The sequence below is a fragment of the Melanaphis sacchari genome, unplaced genomic scaffold, assembly GCF_002803265.2.
Source record: "Melanaphis sacchari strain LSU unplaced genomic scaffold, SCAv2.0 Contig45_pilon_pilon, whole genome shotgun sequence".
In the NCBI taxonomy this organism is placed as follows: Eukaryota; Metazoa; Arthropoda; class Insecta; order Hemiptera; family Aphididae; genus Melanaphis; species Melanaphis sacchari.
In genome coordinates, this window is record NW_020271303.1 from 651,888 (window position 1) to 678,520 (window position 26,633).

The 26,633-nt window shown below is 24.0% G+C and overlaps 3 protein-coding genes across 3 annotated transcripts; 2 read left to right on the forward strand and 1 right to left on the reverse strand.

The window, feature by feature from the left end:
* The first annotated feature begins 3 nt into the window (after window positions 1–3).
* On the forward strand, window positions 4–6,373 carry LOC112598130. Its single transcript, XM_025344488.1, has 6 exons — window positions 4–506; window positions 1,207–1,420; window positions 3,264–3,700; window positions 3,767–3,983; window positions 5,392–5,688; window positions 5,911–6,373. Exons 1-6 carry the CDS (start codon window positions 4–6, stop codon window positions 6,313–6,315), a joined length of 2,073 nt encoding a protein of 690 aa, XP_025200273.1. The 3' UTR covers window positions 6,316–6,373.
* Window positions 6,374–7,811: 1,438 nt separating this feature from the next.
* Window positions 7,812–15,410, forward strand: LOC112598154 (dynein regulatory complex subunit 2-like). Its single transcript, XM_025344528.1, has 8 exons — window positions 7,812–8,161; window positions 8,225–8,338; window positions 9,913–10,051; window positions 11,988–12,211; window positions 12,490–12,687; window positions 13,554–13,748; window positions 13,826–13,942; window positions 14,549–15,410. Exons 1-8 carry the CDS (start codon window positions 8,021–8,023, stop codon window positions 14,765–14,767), a joined length of 1,347 nt encoding a protein of 448 aa, XP_025200313.1. The 5' UTR covers window positions 7,812–8,020; the 3' UTR covers window positions 14,768–15,410.
* A 3,490-nt stretch (window positions 15,411–18,900) lies between these two features.
* On the reverse strand, window positions 18,901–25,127 carry LOC112598201 (ankyrin repeat and LEM domain-containing protein 2). The gene is made up of 12 exons (XM_025344596.1): window positions 24,714–25,127; window positions 24,292–24,608; window positions 23,631–23,936; window positions 23,406–23,567; window positions 23,138–23,337; window positions 22,757–23,057; window positions 22,427–22,692; window positions 21,006–21,214; window positions 20,183–20,236; window positions 20,044–20,100; window positions 19,851–19,986; window positions 18,901–19,085 (listed from the first exon to the last, which is right to left on the reverse strand). The coding sequence occupies exons 1-12, from the start codon at window positions 24,793–24,795 to the stop codon at window positions 18,953–18,955; spliced, it is 2,223 nt and encodes a 740-aa protein (XP_025200381.1). The 5' UTR covers window positions 24,796–25,127; the 3' UTR covers window positions 18,901–18,952.
* Between the last annotated feature and the right edge of the window lie 1,506 nt (window positions 25,128–26,633).

Here is a 26,633-nt window from a genome sequence, read left to right on the forward strand (position 1 = left end):
AACATGATTTGGTTATTTTTTAAAAACTGTTGTAGAAACAAAAAAAATAAGACGATAAAATCTGATGAAAATTATCTACAGGTAAATAATTCAAAATCAATTATCAAAGAACTTCTACCCAAATTGGACGTTTTTAACGATTTAGACACACGTAATGATAACGTATTTGTTACGGACAAACATTTTGCATATCTTTCGATTTTTGATCCTTACAATGAATATAAAGAATTTACTACAGAAAAAACTGAAGCTGACAAGTTCGTAGTTATTGAAAATGACATTGAGGTAATAAACGAGATTGATGATTTAAAAACTGGTATAGAAGAAGCTATGGTAACTAATAAAAAATTTGGTAAAATAACGGAAAAAAAATTAAAATCATTACATTGTCCATTTACTTGGAATTTCGAACCTGAAGTGTGGAAAAAAAAAATTGATAATCGAATTGAAAAAAAATATGGCAAGTACAATACGAATATTTGCTCAGTCAGATTTTCATTTGAAAAGTAAATATATTTTTTGTTTTAGAATTATGTATTGTATATGTATCCACTAAATAGCCTTAATTATTCCATCAAATTCTATTTATCTTATTTTTAATAGATAATATATGTAAAATTCATTAGTTTTTAGAATACGCCAATATATTTTCGAATGTTTTATTTCACTTATCAGTGTTTTTAAATTAATAAAATTATAAACTATTGTAATACTTCTTCTTTTATAGAAAATTTAAGTATTTTAGAAATTCGATAAAAAGGTATTAATTTTACAATAGTTTTTTAATTATTATTTTCTAAATTCACTCTTTTGAGTTGATAAATTTCTCTTAACGCTTTAAAAGTCCCATCTAATCAATAAGGTACACTTCATTGAGTTAATTATTCGATATTCTCAATTAATATACTACCGGTTAGAAAACCCGACAAACGACAACCATTAAAATAGAAGGAAAATTTCAGCAAGCACTCATACTTCTAATCAGAATTATTTTTTGACTGTGATTATTTATAGTTGATTTTTTAATTTGATATTACAATACACCACGCATTTTAATCCGAAATTGAATAAAACGAAAAAGAGTTCCCAATGCTGTATTCAGTTTGTCTTCTTTTTACTATATAGTTTTACATTATAAGCAATAAAATAATATTTAAAAAAACCAAAATAAAATTATATAATTTATTAATGAATTTTCTTCCTCAGGTTCATAAGCAATCTAATAATCAGTTGTGCACTATTTAAAATGAATAAAGTAGATCAAGCACACGATAAGTTATTAAATATTTGGGAATGGCTAGATAAATTAGACAACAAAAACGATCCTACTTATTTGGCTATTAGAGATGGATTAAAACATATCATTATGTCTACATTGTGTCATATATTATTCGCTATGAATAAAGTGCAATGTCAACAGGTAAGAATTAAAAAAACTAAGTTTATTGTAAAGTATAAGTATATTATTATGTAGAAATGTAGTATTACATAGTTTAATAATACATTATTATATTCAACAAAATAATTAGGTAATGATTGTTAATATAATTAATATTTTCCGTTCTCAAAATACCTTTGCTATTCCTATACTTTTTTTTTAGTATAAATATTCAAGTATTTTCGGAATACCTGAACAATAATAATTGTTTATATAAGAAATAAATACATTAATAATAGTATCCGAATACCTCTTCTATCTATAATTCTAAAATATGGACAAGATACACAATTATTTGTTGAAAACTACTTGAAATTTATTCTTTAACAAAATGCATCGATTATATCCACTTTAAAATAATATTTTACATAACTTTCTTAAATTATCTTCAATTTTTCTACCTAATATCATAATACCAACTGTTTAATAATTCAAGAAATATTTTCTAATTACAACTTTGTTCACTCCATATATTTTACTCAAAAATAAAGCTATAAAAAAAAAAAAAAACCATGTAAAATTCTTTAATTGGCTCGATAACAAATTAAAAGATTATAAAACATAAAACATCATATTATTATCATGTTCGCATCACGCCAAAAGTGAGCATTTAATAGTTAAAAAATTAATTTTTTTATAACTTTTATAACTTTTTTTATAGCGCCTATAGTAAAACGCATTTTAATAAAATGTTTAATTATTATTAAAAAAAAAAATTAAAGTTGCATAATCACTCTATAAATGTAATCAGCTCAAAATAAATACGATATCGTCATATATCAAAATTATCATATACATTTGAATTTCACGCTTGAAATATACTTTATGTTAGATTGTGGTAAGGCTCAAATTTTATTGTTTCATAATTTTATCTTAATTATTATCGAACTTAAAATTAATTTTCTACTTAAAAGTTTTTTGTGACTATAGTTATCCAAAAAAATAAATTAAATTATTTTAATGATTATTAGTTTATAACTCTCAAATGTGTAGTCAGTAATAATGATGAATGATATGTTTGTTGATCTATAATCAATATTTCAGTTATAACCTATTCATGTATCTATTATAACATTAATGTGTCGACTAGTAGTGTAAACATAACTTTTTGGGTAAATAGTGAAGATTAGAAGAAAAAATTACTTGTCTATAAAAAATAGGCATTTTAAAGTAATTAATAATTCTAAAAAAAAAAAAAACATTATCATAGGAAAAAAATCAAAGTCGTAGTTACACCTATGTGTATGCAGTTGTATAATATATGTAAATTACCTTTAGAACTTTAATACTTAATAATATACAACAACTATACCCATACACAAAACAAATAAATAATATAATATATACATATTTAATATTAATACACACATAACGGCGTAACATCAACTATAATATCCTTATGTGTTCACGTGGGGCAGTCTTTAACTATCACAATATTAGTTGCTATAGTTACAACTTTCGAGTTTTATTATCATTAAGTGGACCTGGTTTTACAGTATATACAAATAAAGTTAAAATATAAAGAAAAAATAATACTTATATCAAAATTCAAATTCATGTATTGTCGTTGTATAATTAGATATAGGTATTATTATAATAATATGTGAGATATCTATTGTAACTAAATAACTACATTTCGTTATAATTATAAATAAGAACGACAATTTATATGTAATATATTTAAACTTTTTTCTAAAAATCATTGTCTCACAAATTTCTTTTTTCTAAAAGAAAACATTCGTAACACCATCGTATCTTGTGTACTACTTGATGTAAATAAACTATATTTTATAATGCTGCAATCGCGTCAAATTGTATGTTTCAGTTATTTGAAATGATAACAAAGTTTAACGATTTAGATTCAAAGTCAAGAGCTGCAATTAATGCTTTACACGCTGCCATTTGTATAGATATTGGTGGTAAATCATTGCAAAATGTAGTTCAGTATGCAAAAACAGCATGTGAATTAGATCCAGACAATGTTCAGTGGAATTATTTCCTTTCCATAGCCATGACTGCTCAAAGACAATATCTGAATACCAATATATCTTGCCCAACTGATGACGAATTTGACTCTATACAGCAAGCAGTTATTTTATCAAATGAACCAAATCCATATTTTAATTTTCACAGAATGCATTTGATGATTAACAAAATACTCTATCATTATTATTTTGATAATAATAGAGAAAAAAGAACTGGAAATGAAAATGCATTGGAAAAAATTAAAAAAGACTTTCTCAATATAACAGAATTAATCAAGTAAGTATACACACAAATTTAATCGTAGTTACTTAATTGTTTTAAATATTCTTTTTAATTTCTCAGGGCCATTGTAAGCCTAGAACCGGAAGATCCTCATTTAGTTGTTAAATGTGCAAAATCTCTAATGATTCTGCCATATTTAACCCAAGATGACATTTTTCTTATTAAACAAATTATATCGATAGCAGTAAATATGGCTTTTCACGATTTTACGGTGATTAGAGCAATTCAAAAAAGCATCGAAATCTTCAGAGAGTTAGTCTATACTTACATAGAAATGGTAACAATAAATTATTAGTTGTTAATAACTTTAATATTAAAAAACCGTAGATCTACTTAGTTACAACTCTATACTCAAAGTTTGAATTAACCTTATCATTAAGTAGTTAGGTCATTGAAATAGATGTGTAAAATATAAATTTTATTATAAATTATTACATATATAAAAATTAGGGATGTCACTCACTATTCCTACCGATATTTTATAATAATATTAGTAAAATGATATATTTTAGTAATTGGATTAATATCTTAAATCTATGCTAAAAAACATATATTATACAATAATATTGATATTAACTTTTAAGTTAATCAACGTAGGTATAATGGTGTAAAAATCTGTAAATAAGTTCGAAGTATAATAAAAGTTTTATAAAATGCATAAATTAGCTTGAATATTTTGAATATTTCATTCCGTTTATGAAACACTACTTAATAGTACGTAATGTCAAAACTTGTAAGTCCTTACTCCTTAAGGTTGTTAATATTTTTAAATGATAAAAATAATTAAAATTATTCTAGGAAATTTAATTATTTCTGGTTAAATATTATTATAATTATTAAACTTCAAATGCGTACAAAAAAGTTGTGCACGTTGTGTACTTTCAATATTTTTAAGTTACTACAAGAATAACTTACGAATAACTTTAAATTAATAATTTAAGCATAAGCTATTGATATTGAAAATTTAAAAATTTTAAATTTTTTATAAAAACATAAATGTTCATGATTTTGTAATAATTTGAGCTTCAAATGCTCATAACGAAAAAATTACGACTATAAAATTATTGCAAATAATTTTATATTGACTTATATAATATTTATTGAATTTTTGTCAATATTTAAAGAATAAAAATATAAAAAGTCAATAATTTAAAATTTAAAATGTTTACTAAATATTTGAAAAACTTGTTCTTGTATGAAAATTTCAAATAATTATTTATTTTTATTATTTTTATTTTCATAAAAAAAAAAAACAAAATAATCTAATTTGACTTTCCATTAAGGTAGAATCGTTTATCTGCCATAAAAAGACTCTTAATTTAAAAACAAAAATGCCTCACTGTAAAACCAATAATATATTTCGCTTCACTCAAAATCTAAAATATTAAATTGCTAAGTAAAATTCATTTTCACCTAAAATTTGTACCGATTCTAAGGGGAAACAATGCAGATAAACCATTAATTCTAACTATATTTTGCGGAAACTTTTCGTTGGAATTCTCCAGATTCAGATGTTATGAAATCACTGCACTATCTTTTAATAATATGCCATATATTATGTATTAGGTATACAACATATTATATTAATGTTGTACAACGTACAATAATGTATTAAATTTTAATAAAATGTATACTGTAAATAATAGTTGAAAATTTATAGTCAAATAATATATTGTTATATCTAGAATGAAAAAGGAAGTCAATTAAAAAATACCAATATTCAAAATCAGGTGGAAAACCGAGAGGATGAGTTAGAAAACGATTTAATGCTTACTCTAGAAAAATACGAGAAAGGCAGTAAGCCGGTTCTAGATTTAATTAATCTATTTGAAAAATATGACGGAGATTATCGCTGGAAAATAATGGCACAAATTTGTTCTTATTCGATACTTTTCAAAGACTCTTCTAATCTTCTTATCGGTGTGGAACAATTCATGATGTTAATTAATGACAAAAACATTGCTAATAGCGATATTATTAAGGTAAAAAATCGATTTAAACTCATAGATTACTTATTATTTTGTTTCAATTGAATATTTTTTGTTCACATTACTAAAGACAGTACTATAATTTATTATTAACAAACTTGTACTCGATATCCAGACATTATTTTCCTGTGTCATAATAAATAAAATAACTATACATTTTTATAAGTTCAACATATTATCATAACCATACTAATTTATAACTGTAATATTTTTCAGAAACATAGATCAATATTTATAAAGGATCATTCTAAGGTTTTTAACCTTGCTGAATTAGTATGTAATGAAATCAAATTGGCTATTACTTTTGGTAACATTAAAAATCAAGAACAAATTCAATTATACTTAGATCAATTAACTAAAATTATGGATGTATGTCAACTGAAATCGAAAAAAATCAACCCCACTCTTATACTTGAAATAACTGGATGTAGTGAAAAAGAAAATCAGAATAACGCTTCCAAACAGATTGATGCAATTAATCAACAAAATAACTTGCAGGTCACCAAACAAATCGTTTCGAAAAATGCTACTAAACAAAGTCGGTTAAAACACACTTCAAATAATCGTCATACACGAGCACTTAAATCTAAACCAAGAAGAAGGCATCATCGTTATAACTAATTGAATTACTTAAGTTATTAATAAAAATAATTATAAATAATACACTTATTTACTCGTATTATATATTTATATAATATATTATAAGTAAAAACTTAAGTCAGTGGAATTTTAATTTTTTTTTTTTTAAATTAAGTTTAAAAATAATTTATTTCCGATTAAACATAGAATTTTGATGTCATACGTGTAATAGATAAATAGTAAATAGATAAAATAAAACAAATTTACTTAAAAAATTCAATATTTCAAATATATAGCAAAAGTATTAGCTATTATGTTAGCATAAGTACAAGAGTGCATAATTTATTAAAAAACTTAAGAAATCCAATATATTATCATGCATGAATTAATTACAAAGTTATTACCTATTCAAATAGACTTATGATTGTTAATACAAAATGTTAAATTATTGAAGTAATTTATTTGATTATTTATAATATATTTCTATAAACAATATAAACGGTTACTCAAAAATACTGTAATATTTTAATATACAAAAATATGTTAATCATTACTATTGAGACTGTTAATAAAACTATATCATAATTATTGTAAATTAAAATAAATAGTAACATTTGATATTAATATTACTCATATTAATGATAGTGAGACAACTGATATATTTATTTGAAAAATTGTAGGTGGGGTAGTCATAACAAAAGTATTTATATATTATTAGATCAATTAATTATGCTATATACATTATTCAAAATTTTTATTTAAAACTGGAAGACTTTTTTAAATGTTTATTAAAATATTTAAATGGTTATATGGGTGGGTTTTTTAGTGGTTAGTTTTACCCTATCCATTATAAAATAGTTAGACACCACTAGACGATAAGCTTTCCTAAATTTTCCCATGCGAGTAAATATTTTCTACATTTTCACAAATCAAACGTATGATTAAACCATGAAACTTAACAGTAAAGTGTCTTCAGACCTCATAAATCAAACAAAAAAAGTATAATAATTTATGATAATGTGCAGCCAATACGTAAAAATATATTATCATAATTCATGATATATATTTTAATATTATAAAGGAAAGTACTCAATACATAAAATATTCAGTAGTTAATTTAAAATTTTGTTAAAAGAGTTTAAAATATATTACAGATATTCATTTTTTTTAGAATATACATAACAATATTTTCTTTTACTAGCTTCACTATAGAGAGTAGAAACTTTTTATCATATATGTACTATAAGCATAAAAAATATACACACAATAAACATTAAGTAGTTAATTGTAATTATACAGAAAAAAAATGTTCTTAAATGGATAAAGGGTATACAGACAATGATTAGCATATTAATTTACTGTAATTTAGTTCTGGTATTGATTTAAGAATCTCTATATTAATAATATATCTTATTTGATTTAAAAACCATAAGATAATTTTAATTCAAAAATAATAAAAATATCAATACCATAATAGCGGGATTTATAATTGTTAAGATTTTGAATTATAGATTCAATGTTTCTCTCCATTATAACACTACAATTTTGTATTATATGTTATAGTTTTAGTGTATACAAAAATAAAATAACGTTGCTACAAGAGCCAAAGTGTTTGATCGATTACGCAATATGCACTACATAATACAACTTATTGGTAGGTACTCTATCTCTGCAAGATATTACCTTATACGTAACGCTGCAGAAGGTTGATTTTATTTACTCACTTAATTGACTTAAAAATAATAAAATGGCACCAAAAAAAAATAAGAAAAATAATAAATTGGCTCGAATGAGTGACGAGGAAAAGTTGCGATACTTGCAGCATCGAGCAGCTATAGAGGAAGAAACTAAACGACGGAAAGAACAATTAATCGCCACTTATTTAAAGGTATTCAAGCCAGGTGTAAAATTGTTTTATTTAACTTAAATTTATTTATATTTTATGTAATAGAACAAGTTGAAAAAAGAAGAAGCGTTTACCCGGTTAAATAATGCAAAACTTAACCAGCAATGGCGACACAATTTGCGGAAAATTAAATGCAAGGAGCTTAAAGACGAAATGATGGTATGCACTATTTTAAAGCTTAATTTTTTACCGATAGAAAATTTGTTTTTAAAAATAAAAATTACACGAATAGTATGGAACAACACTTCACTAAAGAATTTAATCAACTTAAAAGAGAAAATATAATTTAAAACGTACGATGTGAAAGTTAAATTTTCAAAAACATAATTTGGTCAAAAGTTTGTTGACTTCCTAAGTCCCACATATTTTAACTCAATATCGTTTGAACTCTAAAGAAAGTATAGGAACCAAAAATCTGAACAATTCTAAGAATAGTAAGTATATTTTTTAATGGTCAATCAAGTTGATAGAATAATGCTATTAATGATCTTTAAATTAGGATGTTTTTACTGTTAAATTGTTATAAATATCTATTATCTAAGATCTGTAATATATTTTGCTTTTATTCATTATACTCGTAATAATTAATTTGTTTATTTTATTATTATATATATATATATTTAAACTTTGTTAATACAATTAGTTTCAAGTTTCAAAAATTATTTAATATGATAAAATAGTTGTTTACAAAAAAAGAAAAAATAGTAATAATATAGGTACAAGGTATAATTAAATTAAAAAACCAGTACGGACGTATGGTTGAAGAAAGAAAGTCTATTTAATATTATGATATTTTTTTGTTGATTAAATTTGATAAAATGTTTATAATATCAAAAGAGATATTGGAGGTGTTCAAAAGAAACAGTAGGTGATCACAATGTGTTGATAAGCTATTTTTTTTTCAATAATACTGTAAAATGACTATGCATACTGCTTCTACTTAAAATCTACACATAATAATTTTATTAATGTAAATTTGCATCTGTAAGAGTTTGTACTTTATTTATTATTGAAAATGTTATTGATATTAATATTATACTTCTCTTCGTTAACATTGTAAATAATGATATGCATAGTATACCTCTACAAACATGCTTTAAGGCGCTAAATTATTGTTTATTAACATTACAGAAAAATAAAATCAATACCTAGCTATCAAAATTTTATAACACTTTATCTTATATTTTTGTTATGTTAATAACAATCAGCAGACATCAAATTTCTAATCGTTAATTTTTATTCGTATAAATAAAATTAATAATAAATGAAGTTGTTTGATTTTAATTTTTTTTTTAACTTATATTTTAAGAATCTTTAAAATATATATTTATGCTTAAAAAAATAGAGCTTTTTCAAAATACGAACTCCTATTGGTTGTATAAATATTAGATCAATTAGTACAAATACTTTTAAGTTTTGACCCTTTTTAAACTAATTAATAATTATGACAACAATTTGCGTTTTCGTGAACAATGTTCTTTGCGCATAATTTTTTAAGTACTTTCTATCAATTCTATTCAAAAAAGTTTGAACAGAAATTTTTTTTAAAAAAACTCAATTATAGTTTATAAATATTGAAATGTAAATTTAAAAAAATGTTTTAAAACTTTTTCGACTGTTGACTTTAACAAATATTTTACGATATTCATTGATTATAAACGCAATTCATGAATTTTTAATATATAATATTAACTAGGTATTTATTATTTTTTTTTACGTGTATATATCAATAGACGATGGAAAATCGATTCCATATCTTACTAGACTGCAAAAACGACCATATAGACATGCTATTGAAAGATTTGGAAGACGCCGAAGAACAAAATCTAAAACAATACGGAGCACATGCTGAAATTGTATCTCAATTCTTGGGTAAGTTACAATAATTATATTATTATAATTTGTATTATGTTATATTCATACTTATTTTTATTTCATGTCGAATAGAATGGGTATTTATTATGATTACCATAAATCATAATAATCATTATAAAATAAAATATCTAAATTTTAAATTATATTCCATTTAAATTATTTTTTTCAAATTTGTTTTACCATTTTTGGATTGAATGTAGAATATCAAAATTGTATAGTTGTCTTTTCCCGTTTGAATTTTATACAATATATTCTGTTTTAATTTTTAACCTCATGAGTTGCTATGAGCCCCACATATTTAATCTAAATGTAGAATATATATTATGATCATTATCAATTGTTATTCTAGGATTGTATCAAATCAAAAAATGTATGAAAATTAAACAATATAATAATAAAATTATAAAAATTATATTTCATTTCCTGAACACAAAAGTTCAATCAAAAATTAATTAAAATGAAAAATTCCATTGAAGTGTAAAATTAAGTAATAGGTGTATGTGTTTTGTTTTATTTCCTTTACAGCGAATTAAACATTAGTGCTTAGTTTTTACACCATATTCAACTGGGAATCCACCGCTCAAAAATGTTCATTTAATCGAATCTATATTACAGGAAGATTACAGTCTTAGAACGTGTTTCTATATTACTGTGTTTCACACAAAAATATTTACCGTGTATATTTTATTAAACTGAAATTTAGTAGATTTTTTTAAACAATTTTACGAGTATAACAAGATATAAATGTTTAAATAAAACATAACTAATTTGAACTTGAAAGTTAAAAATTAAAAAAATATATTCAATTACTAATGAACTGTTGTTTCATCTAGTTGAGTTTTATTTTCTCAATGTTATTATCATATTCTGTTATTTTACAACCTGAAAAATTATTTCAATTTTTATAAAAAAGCTTAAAAATGTTAATTTACACATGATAATTATTTTTGTGTAGCCAACATATGTGATTATTTGTAGTGTGTACACAGTAAGACGTAAGTATGTTTGTATGAACAACAAATTGATAGTCAATTACTGAGTAATTTCCCTGTAATAAGTTTATGGTAAGATGGAGATTTTTGTAGAGGCTATTTCCTCTTTAAGATATTACGGTGAAAAGTTTGAATTAACCGTGAAAGGACAAATATTATACTTACTATTATACTACTTGTAAACATTTTTTTTATTTTAATGTACCATTTTATTATTATTTTAAACATACATATTGCATTAAAACTAATTTTTTTTATAAAATACAGGTAATAATTAATATGTTGCTAAGTCATATCTAGAAAATGTATGGCACTATTATTTTTTTTTATCATAATATTATTTGTTAAAGTTTTAATGATACTATAGGTATTTCTTATTATAGTTTGTCTATTAGCCAATTAGCCTACTTTAAAAATTAATTTAAGTTATTACTATAAATCAAATAGATAAAATTACAATATTTAAAATTATGTAAAATTTTAGACTGAAGGTTTTATGAAAAAATGTACCTATATAGATAACTTCCATTAAGTCTGTGTGCTGGTTGCAATTATTGAAGAGTTTCCATGTTTCGGTTTATTTTGGGTCACAAAGTTTTTGATTATACGGCTCTCGGTTGGATATGATTATTTAGTGATGAGTGATGACTGCAGATGAAATAATAGTAGTTCAAGTGCGAGCGCATCCTACTTAGGTACACTCGTAGAATAATTGGATGGTTATTACTTCTCTTACTTTTACAACAAAGGGATACACCCATTATTTTTATGGTCAGTCTTATATTTCTTAATTCGTTTGTGAGAAGTATATTCATCCAGTTTTTCTGCCATGTTTCTATTGTCTTGTTATTGATAATATTAATTGTCTCTAAAGTTAATATCTATAAAGTCTATTTTTTAAATGACACTATTATGAACCCACATTTATATTACTTTAATAGGTATCCATGAAAAATCATTAGAAGAACTTCACGCTCGCTACGAACATAAAAAACGATTGTTGTTAGACGAGTTGAAACATAACTTTAGGTGGATGAGAGATGTATTTAGTAGAGAAGATGAACGCTTGGACCTGATGTCTATTATTTTCGATGCACGAAATGATGATGACACACAACAAATCCACATCAATTTTGAAGACTCAATTGCCGAGTTAAATAACGAGGTTAGTATACCTATATATAGTAAGTCTTTTGTGTATAACCATATAATAAGACATTTATATTTCATTTAAATTCTGATTTTTTTTTTCTTATGTATAAATGCTACGCCCGAGGAATTAACTGCACCTACACATAATTTTTCTTAGTTTAAAAATAAACAAATATTTTTTTTTTTAATAATTACTTAATTTAAATTAACAAATTAACTATAAGTTAAATCACTTAAATCTTATAACATTTTTAATGTGACCACCCGTGAATATCTGTTGATTGAATTTAGATGCTTTTCGAGAAAGATAGATTCACAAAAATACGTTTCGCAGAGATACAAACAACTATAAAGAAATTTCAAAAAGTCCTGGATGACTACAGCAATGAAACTGAGTCAAAAAAGAATCATTACAATTATTTAAAAATGCGAGATGAAGCTAACACCACATCTATCGAAGAGAACAACAAACGAATTCACGAATATTCTGTACGTTTGTTACACACAATAAGTATTATACACTTTTACATTTATAGTATTCACTATTCATAAAAAATGACCTTTCTATCACAACAACACAATTTTGACATGTCAATAAATACAGCTCATATTTATCTTTTTATTAATACTTAGATACTATTTTAATTTTTTAGACCTAATATATACACTAACAATGTTACAAAAATAGGTTTAAATTACACCCATAACTAATTTGTAGATAGGTATACACAAATACAAGGAAATCCATTTAACGTACCTACCTATAAAACTCAATTAATTTTTGAGATTCTTAAAATAATAATATTGCATTTAATTTAAATTTTGTATTTTTTTTACATATAAAACTATTTCTGTCAAAAAACTATTCTTCAACTGTTTTTTTTATATAAGATAAATTTGATAATTTATATTTTTTTATACAAACGCATAATTTTAGTTTTATGTTCTAAAATAGAATAATTTTGACATTTCCAAATACTTTTAAATAAAATAATATATTCGTTCAATTAAGAAATATATTTTATACACTCACATTTTTTCAGAAAAATATGCTGCTTAAGATATAAAATTAAATTTTTGGAAGACCGTATACAAAAATTTATAAAATAAGCATCTAGGTACTTAACTATATATTAAACTAAAAACAGTAAAAACTAAATAAACACATTACAAAATTAAATAATGCTTACAAAATAAATAAGTATATTAAAAGATTTATTAGATTCATAGACTATTAAATAATATCTCGCATTTATCGATAGTCAAATAGATAAAATATAAGTTCTAAGTAAGCACTTTATTAACATAGTGACATGGCGTGCAAACTTATTAGTTATTAAACATGTTATGTATAGGAAGAGATTAAAATGCTAACACAGCTGTGTACCAAACGTGAAGCTCAATATGCGCAACGAGAAAACAAATTAAAACAGGAACGTGAAGACCTTATAAAACGTTGTTTCGTGGCACAAAATCAACTAAACGTTAATCGAAACGAATATAAAAATAAACTTGAAGCTATGTCGAAAATTTACAAAACCGTTATTGACGTAAGATTAAGTTTATAGGTACGATATTATAATTTTACATATAAAAATTAAAATGTTTGTGTTAATGTTACATCAAGAAATTAACAAGTGTTACAAAAAAGGGCGATAGAATAATTAAAACTGCAGAAAATTGTGCCAAACTAATGGTAGACGATGATAACATAGTCTGTCCCGACGAAGACAACCATGAAGAAGTACGTATATTATTAATTTGTATATATATTAATACTAAAGTGTCTACCCTAAGTCCATACATAAGTACCTATAGTACTGAATACAAATTATTAGATACAAAATGTTTGAGTATTAGTTTATTAAGTACATATTATAGGTACCTATTGTAAATTATTTTACAACAAGATGGTTTTTATAAATGCTGAATACTTATATATAAATCTAATTCAAATTTGGTTTTTGAAAAAAAAAAAATGTTTTTATTAAATAGGTACTTACTTAGAATATTAAATTGCTGTACAGTATAATTTCTTAGGTATTCAAATAAATTAATGATATTGATTGTTTAAAAAAAAAAAAGCAAAACTTATAACAAAATCAGTGTTAAACAAAAATATAGTTATTTTGCAAAAATACAGCACTGATATTAAAATAATTTTATGAATTCACAAATTATAAAAGAAACTAATGTCTTATGTAAATAATAGAATTCATTGAATATATTAGATATAATGTTTAAATAGTTATACACGATACATCAGTAGATCTGCTAACCTATCTACACTAATTTTATTACTGAATAGCAACAAAAACAATATAATAAATAGTAAAAATGTACGTTTTAGAAGTTCGATAAAATGTCAAAATTCTGGAAGCGTTACGCTCGAGCAGACGTGCAATGTCAAGAGCTCGACGTTAGACGAACAAAAGCCGCACAGGAGAACAAGGATCTGAAAGCCGCTTTGACCTACTACTTAAAAACTATTGCCCGGCCGGCATCGGTGCAAAGGGACATAAAAGACGGCGGGATACAGTTGAACTTACTTCCAGTCAAAGCAGGTTGAGAATATGAAATGTGTCAAATGGTCTCGATTATACATTATAGATAATATATTAGAATAGAATTGTAGAATACCTATATTGTAGTATTATTAACGTATTTCCGATTTCGTAACCGCTTGTATAATAAATTATTTTTCACATTTTAGATTCCGATCTCGAGCTAATTCGAGTAATATTTCGGTATTATAGTTATGTGGTTTTTTTTATGTACAGCGACACATTTTAGGACTAAGAAAATTCCAAAATCTTTAATACTGACAGCGATTTCTTGTAGAAAACTATAACTATATGATAAGTATTCATACGTAAAGTCGATCTTGTGGCTGGCATCCATTATTTGCTAATATTTCATTCAGTCACTGTTTATATAAAATATATTACTATGATTAAGTGTGATAGGTCAGTAGGTACTTAGTAAGCACAGTAAACTCATTATATAAATATTAACTATATTTAATATACGTACTTCCATACAACCATATTTTTTATTAGGTTGTCTCAAAAATCATACAGGCTGTGCTTGAGATCAGACACGGCGCCAAGGGGGCAAGGGGAGCTCCCCAGAAAACAATTCAGCCCCTTCGCCAGCCCCACTACTAAAAAATATGCACGATATAATAAAGTTATAAAACATTATTTTTAAAAGAGCTACATAAGAGAATTTATGAAATATACTTTTTAAAAATTAGTAATATTATGTAAATACTTTCGTATTTTCGAAGATATGTATTTTAAGTTTTTGCTTTTATAAAAACCGATTTAATAATATTAATATTTTATACACAAAAACCGAAGAATATTATTAACTTAATTTAATGTTTGTTGTATACAGGTAAAAATATTTTTAGCTTACTTATTATTTTTAATATGTTTAATTAATACACTAATATTATGTAGGAAGTTACTTAATAGGTAATTAATAAAAAGAAAAAATTTCTTTAAGTATCTAAGTTTTAATATATATCCATGAACTATTTTAACCTCTAAAATTCAATAAAAAATACAAAGTAGATTCTTTAATACATAATAATATACTATGCAAATACCAATTTAAAAATGTATTGAACTAAAGACTTATTTACTAGTTAAATATTAGGTAGGTTTAATCACAAATTTTTATTTAAAAAAATATTATTCCTACTGGTATTGATGCAATTTTATACATTTTTGTTAACTATTTTAACGTTTTAAGATTTTCAATCATTTAGTGTTTGGTGCATAAACAGATATTGTGTAAAATATCAATATTTAGTTTATTTAATATATTTGTCACTACTAAATATATTGAATTTAATATAAATTATAATAATTTAATTAATGAAGTTTGAACAAATAACATCTTCAGTCTTTTTACGGTGGATTAACCTACTAGTATTATCTAATAAGGAAAAAATCTACTACAGTTTTAATAAAATATGTTTTGAAATTTTTAAAATAAAAAAAAAAATCTTTTATTTATTTATTATTACCTACCTTTATTGAGTACCAATCATTGGATGAAAATAAACAAACAAAAGTATCCCAAATCATTGCATTAAAAGTTGAGTATAACGAATTCATCTGTTCATAACTAAACACTATTACTTTAATTTATATTTATGAATTATAAGTAAAAGAAACATAATTATTCATTCACAAAGGTATGTAATAAAGAAGTTATTATTTTTGTACATCATTATTAATATGTTGAAGGTCTGTGATCTAACATTTTCATACGTAAAGTACATAAAAAAAATTTATATTTTATTTAAATAACTTCAGTATTTGTTGAAAAACCCTTAGTCTATGTAAAAACAATATTTGCCCCACTCTGCCCCCCTGAAAAAAATTCTAGCGCCGTGCTTGCTTGAGATATGCTAGAAATAGGAATTTATTAGATTTTAAAATTATCTTTAACATATCATAAATAGTAAATTTATACGATATTAATGCAGTGAAAACTATGTAATGCAGACCCTGAATAAAACGGAAAACTATCCCACATGGAATTGTTCTGTGGTCCCAGCATGTTCCTATAGTTTTATATATATGTTGAACCTCAAAAAAACGAAACCTTCCTAAACGGAATGGTTTTGTAGATCCAATGCAAGTAAAAACCTTGCATAAGCCGAAAATATGACTCGTGTCATGTAACGTTGATATGAATATCATAGGTACATCGTAAAACGATAATTAAGATAAAACTGCACTATGTATATTAGTTAGGTAATTTGTATTTTTTGGTTATCGTATCTGTGATATAAACTTATCTCGTACTTATAATGTATAGCTGTGAAACAGTTATGGACCAACAGTCTCACACTGAACAGTTTCCTTGTCTTGTACATACTAAGTGATGTCCGTTAAAATACCTACATATAATATTGGAAAAATAGCAACAACAGTGATAAAATAAAAACTCTACATGATTTTTGGAAAAGCTAAACGTTTAAATTTAATTCCCAACCTTCATACTTATATAACAGATTTGTATAAATTGTTAATAGTTTTATAAAAAAATAAGTAAATAAGTCTATAATTAATCTAAAATAAGTTATAAAAGGTAAGTAGGTAATAAATTAAGTTTATAATTAGTCTCTAACTCAAAAAATAAAAATTATAAATGTTGTACACTAATTGTTTTATGTAAAAAACTGATATTTTTAATTGGTTCCATGCTATTCTACATTAGATAGTTTTCATTGTATAGGCATTTTAAAAGACTTAACTCTTTCATAACCTACTAAATTGTGATCACCGCTTAAATACTTCATAGCTATAAAGCAAAAACAAATTGTTACAAATCCTTTGAAAAAGTAAGAGTAAAACCTATTCAACCCATAGGTAACAAATGTATGATATAAGAAGTCTCCCAATTCCCCATAATTCACTTACACTGGATATCTAAACAAATATTAAATAATAATGTTAAAAATTGTTTTTACTGACACCACTGACCCAGTATTCAGTATTAGTAATTAAGTTAAATTTATTAATTATTTGGTAAATTACATTTCAGCTATTTTTTTTTTACTGAATAAAATATAAAATTAAAAAATAACTACCATAGATAACCTTACATATATAACTATAATTCTTAAATAAATTATCATATTTAAAATACCTCTACAATTTTAATAAGTTAACAATACTAATAAATTATTAATCAGCTAACAAAATTTAAATAGATTAATTAACAAAATTCTGCAGCTGACTAAAATGTACAAGATAACTTAGGTTAGTATAACAAAAATTATATTCATTCATTTTTACCATAAAGTTTTTTATTAAATGTATTACAGTTATCGGTTCTTAGCATTAATATCTTAAAATACATTAAAAGAAAAAACTGTTTAAAAAAATATATTTAGTATGTTTATTTCATAAGACCCACACATTAAAAAAGCTATAAAAAATTACCCTGGTTTTAATAATATTTGGTAGTCAATGATATTATTTGAAGTATAATATTAAATTTTTTTTTTACTAAAATCATTCAAAAAAAATCTAATTATTTAAAAAAGATAACTAAAAACTCCAATAAATGCATCAATAAAAAAAAACCACAAAATAAAAAAATGTATAAATGTGTAATTTTATTAATTATTAATTTCAGTTAAAAAAAAAAAATTGTATTGTTATAAATAGTTTTACAGTAACAACCTATTTGAATAACTTTTAATATTTGTTTTCAGTTCCTCAATATTCACAATCAATAAATATATACTTAATATATATATTAAATAAAAAATATATTAATTTATTGATAAAAATATCTTTGTTTAAAATAATAAACATATAGAATTATTAAATACTTCATGAATAATAAAAGAAATTTGTCTAAAATATTTCTATATTGCGATTAGCAGATTCAAATAATATTATTCACTAACATTTACGATCAATTATCTGATAAAAGGAAATTTAGCATAATTAATTTCATGAGCAACACCATAAAAAATTACCCTTTAGAATTTAAAAATATATATACTAAACAGTTACATAAATTATTACAAAAATAAACACTGAGTAACTCAAAATACATCAAAACATTGAAAATAGATAACAATATAAAATACTAACTAAAGTTAGTTTGTTGTTTACATAATTATAAAAATGTATAAATACATTACAATAAGAATAAAATATATTGCCTACTTTAATAATAAATCACCACATTAAAACAAATACATTACATTAATTGTTTATCACAGATTGTTAACACAATTATAGTCATTCATTGAATACAACCATCTATATAACCATGGATATTTGTTAGAATCTATGTTTACACCATTAATTGCATCAAATATTTCATAATCATAATCTGTTGGTACATCTCTGAAAAAAAATACTCAATACAATATTTCACTTATAGAACATTAATGCTTATCAAAATAATCAAAATTAATAATATTACAATATTTTAACAATAATATAATTTAAACAATACATAATATCATCTCAAAATAAAATACTGGGCAGTAACTAGTCTCATTTCTATTACACAAAACTAGTTTTTTCCCAATTGGGGCAAGGTATAATTACTTACACATTTGAAATAATAATTCATTATTATAGTAAAAACAATAATTAGAGTATAATAAGGTTAGGTTAGGCTACTCTCAGAATATAAAATATATTGATGAGATTAATAGTAATATAAGAATGACAATGAAGAACTTCAGAAGACTGGAGGTTTTCAAAAAGACACTAAGAGAAGGATACATGAATCATACCTTAATCCACAAACAAGGAAATAACAAAAGATAACATTGAACTAAGAAACCTTTAAAATATACTAGCAATAGCAAATGAGATTAAAAGAAAAATACTGGAATGGGCAGGCCATATAAGAGAAAACCCAAGAAGAAAGACTCCCAAGGTCTCCTTGATTACACTAGAGGAACTGTCTCAAAAGAGATATTACAGACTTCTACCCAAAAATAGATTGTCATGTTCATGTACAAATATAAAATCAAAATGGATAAAAAAAGATGTTTAAAATAAAAGGCCATAAAAAAATTAAAACATTATTTTACATTATTTATAAAATTAAAACTAAATTTAAATATTTTAATCAAAATCTTAAATATTAATAGTTACTTTGAAAATAATAGATAAGAAAAATTTCGTTCAGCGTTATGAAACATATTTGATTCATCAGATTCGTCTGATGAAGAATATTCACTACATGGACTCGTAGGAGCACTTGAAAAAACATCATCATCAGAGTCATAACCTAAAATCAATAAGAATTAAACAAAACTAAATAAATATAATTTTATTTATGTTATACCATTTGATAACGGTTCTCTTCTTTCATGAGTGGAACTTAAAGAATTCTCCATATTATCTATAATGAAAAATTTAACAGTAAAAATAAAAAAATTCTTTAACAACTAATATTTATTTAATTTCTTAAAATTTATAATTACCATGCATGTTTTTAGATTCTTCAGTCTCAACTGCTCTTTTAACAGGTTCATTATCTAATTAAAAAAAACATATAATATGAAAACTTATATATAGGATAAATTAATTTTAAAGTATTTAAAAGAATAAATAAATATTTTTAATATTAAACTACAATTGATGTTAATTGACAACAATTAATTTAATAAATAACCTATTACTTATATAGTAATACATGCCTGTCTATGATTAATTTAATGAATTTAAAAAATTATTTTTTTATGTAACTAACTGTTATAGTAAAATGTTTAAATCACTAAGCATACCATCATTCAAATAAGTCAAAAATACAAAATTCAAAACATATTAGCATAACAGCTGGGACAAAATAGATATAACAAGTTAAAAAATATAATAGGAGTAAAAAGCAGCTCAATTTATCGAGATACAGCACTATTTATATCAAACTCTGAATCTGACCACACATGCATATTATTAAAATAGATCAGTCTAATATAACCACAAACAATCTTCTAACCTTTAAGACTTAAAACTCCTCAAAGTACAAAACAGAATACTTCACTACAAATAACCAAAATATGCTAACAACACTATTAAAAGCAGTTAAAACCTCCCAAGTACCAATAATTTATATATCTAATTTACCACAAAAAATAATTATTAATCTTCATAAAAACTTTAAAAGCATACTTTTATGTAAAATTCCTATTTTTAACAAATTGGTATACAATATAAAAAACCATTAAAACAATCAGTTTATGTTAAATTAATATAACTAAAAGTACTATCTGTCTGAATTAATAGCTAAATATTTTGCATACTTACCACAAAATAGTTGTTTTGGTTTTAAACTTGATTTAGCTTCAATACTACATAAACAAGGAACAGCAGTTAAAAACCATTGTTTACAATTTTCTTCATTATCATCAGATTGCATACTATGTATATTAGAAGACTTTTCAGTAAGAATCTTATGTATCTGAGTTACCAAACAAGCTCCAGTTATTTCACTACGACTCCCAATTGCATGAAGTCTGTAATATAGTTTTATAAAGAAATCAATTTAAGATTAAATCAATCAATATAATTTAAAAATATACCTAAAGTTAATAAGAAATAATTTAAATAATAGCACAATTTAATAATTATTTTTAAATTTTAAGCAGCTGAAATTATTTACATAATTATTATTTATTATATCATTGTTAACAAGCAACTTAGATGATTTTAATGTTAACAATATTTTATACTTAATTTAATTAATTAATTAAAAATATGATGGTCTATTATAATAACTGTACCTACATACAAAATATATCCATACATAGCAGGAGTAGCCAACCCAAATGATCTTGTGAGCCACTTTGGAAATGCATTATAATATCACAGGTTGAATAGAAATTATAAATCACCATATTAGATTTAGACCAAATACAAAAAAATAAACATATTTTGTAAAAATGTGATAAATCGCATGAACAGCGGGTTGGCCTCCCCTATAATAATACAATACATAAGAATACTAAAATAACCCATTGGTTTTTATTTTAAAAATTCATTTACAATACTATAAATTTAAAAGTTTTTCAATAATTTAAATTTTAAACAATAACTAGTAATCTAGTAATGATAGATATATTTACAAAATGCATGTATAAATGCAGCGCTGCTTGTTAAATTAAAGTCTATTAACACATTTAAGACATGCATACATAACATCAATATTCAAAATGTAAAATACAAAATCAAAAACTAGGAAATAAAAATTAATTTAATTCTTAAAAAAACAATGATATTGAATTGTAAATAATTTTAAAAACAAGATAAAATTTTGACTAAAATTAACATACCTACACTCACAAACTCTTAGAACATCACAAATTTTAATAAAAATGATTAAGAGAAAACTTATATCAGTAAGTATTAATTCAACATACTAATTTTGAATTTAACAAATCAAATTTTTGTTATTAGCTTAAATATTAAAGTTAATTGATCTCTATTAAAGATGAAATAAATCTAATTATATGTTGTTTTTGTTACAGTATTTAAATTTTTAAAAAAATTTGAAGATCCAAATACATAATGTTCTTAACTTTTAACTATATAATACATCAATTTACACTAATTTTAAAACTTACAACACAAAATTATTTTTATTTTGTATGTTTGTAAGACATAAATATTTGGAGATATAGTGTTTTTTTGAGAAAAATAATATTAAATAATAGTTTAAATTTACTCACGCATAATACTTCTGAAGTTTTGTAACTATTAAAGAAACATTGCTAACAAGTTCCAAATTATTAATTAACAACTGACAAAGATGTTCAGCTACTCTTCCGTGAATTTTTCCTTTAATGTTTGAATCAAAACGATTATCCGAGTAAAAACTATCTTCCAAAACCAATAAATGCCTTACTTCATGACATAAACGAATAGCTAATGACTCAATGCCTAAAACGTTTTTATACTCCGATATTATTACATTTGATAAACGTTCTGCTAAAACCTAAAAATTTAAAATTTATTATGAGTTTAATTTTTTTTATAAAACTGTTTTAGTTTATACATACTTTACAAGATTTTACAAGACAAGTGTAAGATACAAGAGTATAACGTCGAGGACTTCGTCTATTTAGCATACATCCAATTCTCATTGATTCTAACGCTTTACACAATTCGCCCATAGGGCTTAGCAAAACAGTTTGTTCCGATGCAAATGATTTTTCAGGAATATCTTGTTCTTTGTTACTAAATCTTTGTCTCAAATATTTTTCAAGCAGATTTAAACCTCTGTCTGATTTGAGATCCACTATTTCATCAAGAAAGGGCCAATATTCAGCCCAGCCAACTTTCTTTTTTTCAGCTAAATCTCTATAATTTATTAAAATTAATAATTCATTTATAAGTGATTAATAATAATAATTAATAAAATTATAAATAATTTAAATTACCTTCCTGCCTTTTCAATACTTTTATTCTTAAACTCATTTTGTTTTGGGCTTAATGGAGACTTTTTTGGTGAAGGTGATAATAGTGTTTTTCGCACTGGAGATTTCCATTCTTTCCAAAACTTTAGGGCTTGTGATTCATTCATTGGTCCAGCCACGGCTCTTACTTCAAGTATCGGATTTAATGATTTAGGATTGTCATTCTAAATAAAAACAAGTAAAAATGAATTGTGTTTAAAGTAAGTTAGTTAAAATATTTTATAATTATTACATGCAATGGTGAAAATATAGTTGAAGACTTAGGAGAAAATGGTTTGCCGATTGTAGGTTGTACACAATCATCATCAGATTTCCACATTGGTACAAAATATCCATTCTCTAATAAATTGAATATATCATTATACATTTCCTTGTTGTTTCTTGAGCATATAACCTATATTATTTTAATTGATACTTTAGTTTTGAAAAATAAATTTAATTCATCTATGAAACTTACATCTTTAGGAGTTTGATCATATTTATTTAGAGATGTTAATATACACTTATCATATGAAACTAGCTCTCTTACTACACCCACATGGCCAAATTTTGAAGCAATGTGAAGAGGTGTATCATTTGCAGCTTTATCAGGTGTGTTTAAGTACAAATCTGTAATGATTTCACTTCGTGATAGATATGATTGTTCCATACCATATAAACTTTTTATAAATTCTGAACTAGTAACACACTCCATTATAAAATGAACAATTTCTGGTTGATTGTATCGAGCTGCTACATGCATAGCATTATATCGACATCCTTCCTAAAAAAAAATTAGTATAATTAACTAACTTAAAAAAGTGTCAAGATAGTGATGCCTAAAATACTTCCAAAATATACAATTCTATTTTAATTACCTTAAAAATGAACAGTTTACAATACCTAAAATTTTTAAGTACATAAATTTTGATTATTTGATAAGAAAAATACAAACTAAAATGTGAATAAACCAAAAAATACATAAACCTTACCTAAGAATTTGTAAAATAGATAATTAAAAATGAAAATAGATTTTATAGTATAAGTATTATAATTATTATTTTATATAGCTAAAAAGGTGTTTATCAAAAGTTTATTAATAATATAACCTCAATATATTTAACTTTAAAATATTTTACTTGAATTATTGATGGTGTATCACCACTGCTAACAAGAAACCTTGGATTTGAATTCACAGCCAGTTTCACCTTATCTAGTTCTCCACCTTCAATTAGACGACGGAAAGCAACCAGGTCTTCAGATTTTAAAGACTTAAAAGTGAAACTAGTAGATACATTAGGTATGTTTTTTTCAATTTGTTTTATAGGTAATTCATGTCCAAAAACACTAAATCGTTCAGCTTCAGTTGCTGATCTGAACAGCTTGAATCTGGCAGTTTTGTTAGATTTGACTGCAGAAAGTGTTTCTTGAAAATTAGAGAACACTCTAGGAGTACCTAACAAACAATTGGTATTGATTGAAATAAAAACATAGTTTTAACAAAAAAAAAAATTTTAAAAATTGATGAAAACTGATGAAAAATTGATGATTGAAAACTTACTGCTGTCATCAACATCTGATTCCACAAAAACGCCATAAAACGATTCTTCGTCATCTGAAACATTTGCATTACTCGAATCCATGAGATCTCTCCTTGGAGAGGAGGGCACACCAAAGTATAAAAATATATTTTAATTCAACAGTATCTTTAACTGTCTTATACACTTGCTAGTTGCTACTATGGACTTTGATGCATTAAACAGGAATTATAACCGTTGATTGGATGATTAGAATGATCAGTAAAAAAGCCAATAAGAAACGACATTTTTTTAAATTTTTTTGTACGGTAAAATAAGCTAAAAATAAAACATGAATCGGGTTTTGTCACAAATTACAGGAACGTATTTTTATAACATATTTTTGCTCGACTTGCCAGTTGGTTTTATTTGTTGTTTGAGGAACACCGTTATTGATAAGTATCATTTAAAAACATTGAAACATATTTTGAAACGGCGGTGCCAACAAAAACGCTACTAAGATCAGATTCTCGAATCACGCGATATCGCGTTTAGTTCGCCATTGGACAACCTAGTCACGTGGATGTGATAACAAAGTGTTACCACTTATCATGTTATTGTCATAAATCATAATTCAATATTCATAATAGTATAATCAAATTAATAATTATGATCAATCAATCGATATCACTCCATAGTCCATGTCCCTTGGCGTACAATATTAGCATTAGCCATTAGGTATATTATTAGTATTATTATTTATTACATTACATTAAACGGAAAATGTTTTTATATTCTGATATTTTTGTTAAGTAATTGTTAATTGTTTATCAAAATACTAAATTATAATTACCTATAAATAATATTGTATACAGACATAAAGTGATCCCTTTGTTTCACGAATTAGTGAATCAATCTAATTTTTTCAAACTGATGTTACTATTTTCAATTCCAATGTCATAGCAAGAGGTTGACTTTAAAGATGCTTGAAGCGTATACCACTTTGCAATTTATAACGGCATAACGTCTTTATGAAAAAAATAGTATCCCACTACAATACAATATTTACGAATAATTCTGAAAAAAATGATCATACAACTAATTATTATTTGCTCATTAACCAAACAGACAAATTTTACAAAAAAGGTAATGAATAAAGATTCAAAATATTGATAGATTTTGTGTTTTATCACTCATGAATTACATGAAAACAGTAGCCCAACGAGACGTAGTATAATGTTAATATGTTATATTTTATTTAACAGAAGAATATATATTATATACCCAATGCGGCAATGCAATCTTGTTAAAACTTAAAAATACTTATAAAATGTATTCAAAATACATTGCTTTGTCGTTTGTACTTGAATTTGAAATACGTATTCGAATATTTTTTTTCAAAGGTATTTAAAATATTTGTTTTAGTTCAATAAATTTAATATTGAAATATTTGTACATTAATCACAAATAAACTAATAGACTACCTATTTAAACTTATTTACAAATACTTAATACTTATACATATGTACATACTTAAATAAATTTAATAATGTCAGATTAAGGATTAATTTTCCCATAATCTACTTATTTCATTAAATCTTATGATAAATTGATATTTTAGAAACAACATTTAAAATACGAAATTATTTGTAATTGGAATTAAATGGTTAAAAATGATTAGTATTTGGGAATGAAATATATGAAGCAAAAGTAGTTTTAAGTATTTAAAACATAATGTACTTAACATTTTTCAATAAAGATTTTAAAAGTATTCAAATATTTAACAAGATGTCGACCAATACCAATTCGCCTGAACCTAGCTTTCTATGGTTACTACAATATTGCAGTATCGAATGTACCTATTTTTGAATGAGTATGTACCTACTTCTTGAGAATAATTTTATTTTATAATCACCTACTTGCTAATTAGGTCGCAATGGAAATTTTCCTATAAATTATTAACC

Excerpts from the sequence above, each read along its gene's own strand:
- LOC112598154 (XM_025344528.1), top strand. The coding sequence starts at position 8,021 with ATGGCACCAAAAAAAAATAAGAAAAATAATAAATTGGCTCGAATGAGT. Across the intron at positions 8,162-8,224 it reads TAATCGCCACTTATTTAAAG|AACAAGTTGAAAAAAGAAGA; the intron begins GTATTCAAGCCA and ends TTTATGTAATAG. Across the intron at positions 10,052-11,987 it reads AATTGTATCTCAATTCTTGG|GTATCCATGAAAAATCATTA; the intron begins GTAAGTTACAAT and ends TTACTTTAATAG.
- LOC112598130 (XM_025344488.1), top strand. The coding sequence starts at position 4 with ATGATTTGGTTATTTTTTAAAAACTGTTGTAGAAACAAAAAAAATAAG. Across the intron at positions 3,984-5,391 it reads TCTATACTTACATAGAAATG|AATGAAAAAGGAAGTCAATT; the intron begins GTAACAATAAAT and ends TGTTATATCTAG. Across the intron at positions 5,689-5,910 it reads CTAATAGCGATATTATTAAG|AAACATAGATCAATATTTAT; the intron begins GTAAAAAATCGA and ends AATATTTTTCAG.
- LOC112598201 (XM_025344596.1), bottom strand. The coding sequence starts at position 24,795 with ATGGATTCGAGTAATGCAAATGTTTCAGATGACGAAGAATCGTTTTAT. Across the intron at positions 23,338-23,405 it reads CTATATTTTCACCATTGCAT|AATGACAATCCTAAATCATT; the intron begins GTAATAATTATA and ends GTTTTTATTTAG. Across the intron at positions 21,215-22,426 it reads AAACTTCAGAAGTATTATGC|ACTTCATGCAATTGGGAGTC; the intron begins GTGAGTAAATTT and ends ACTATATTACAG.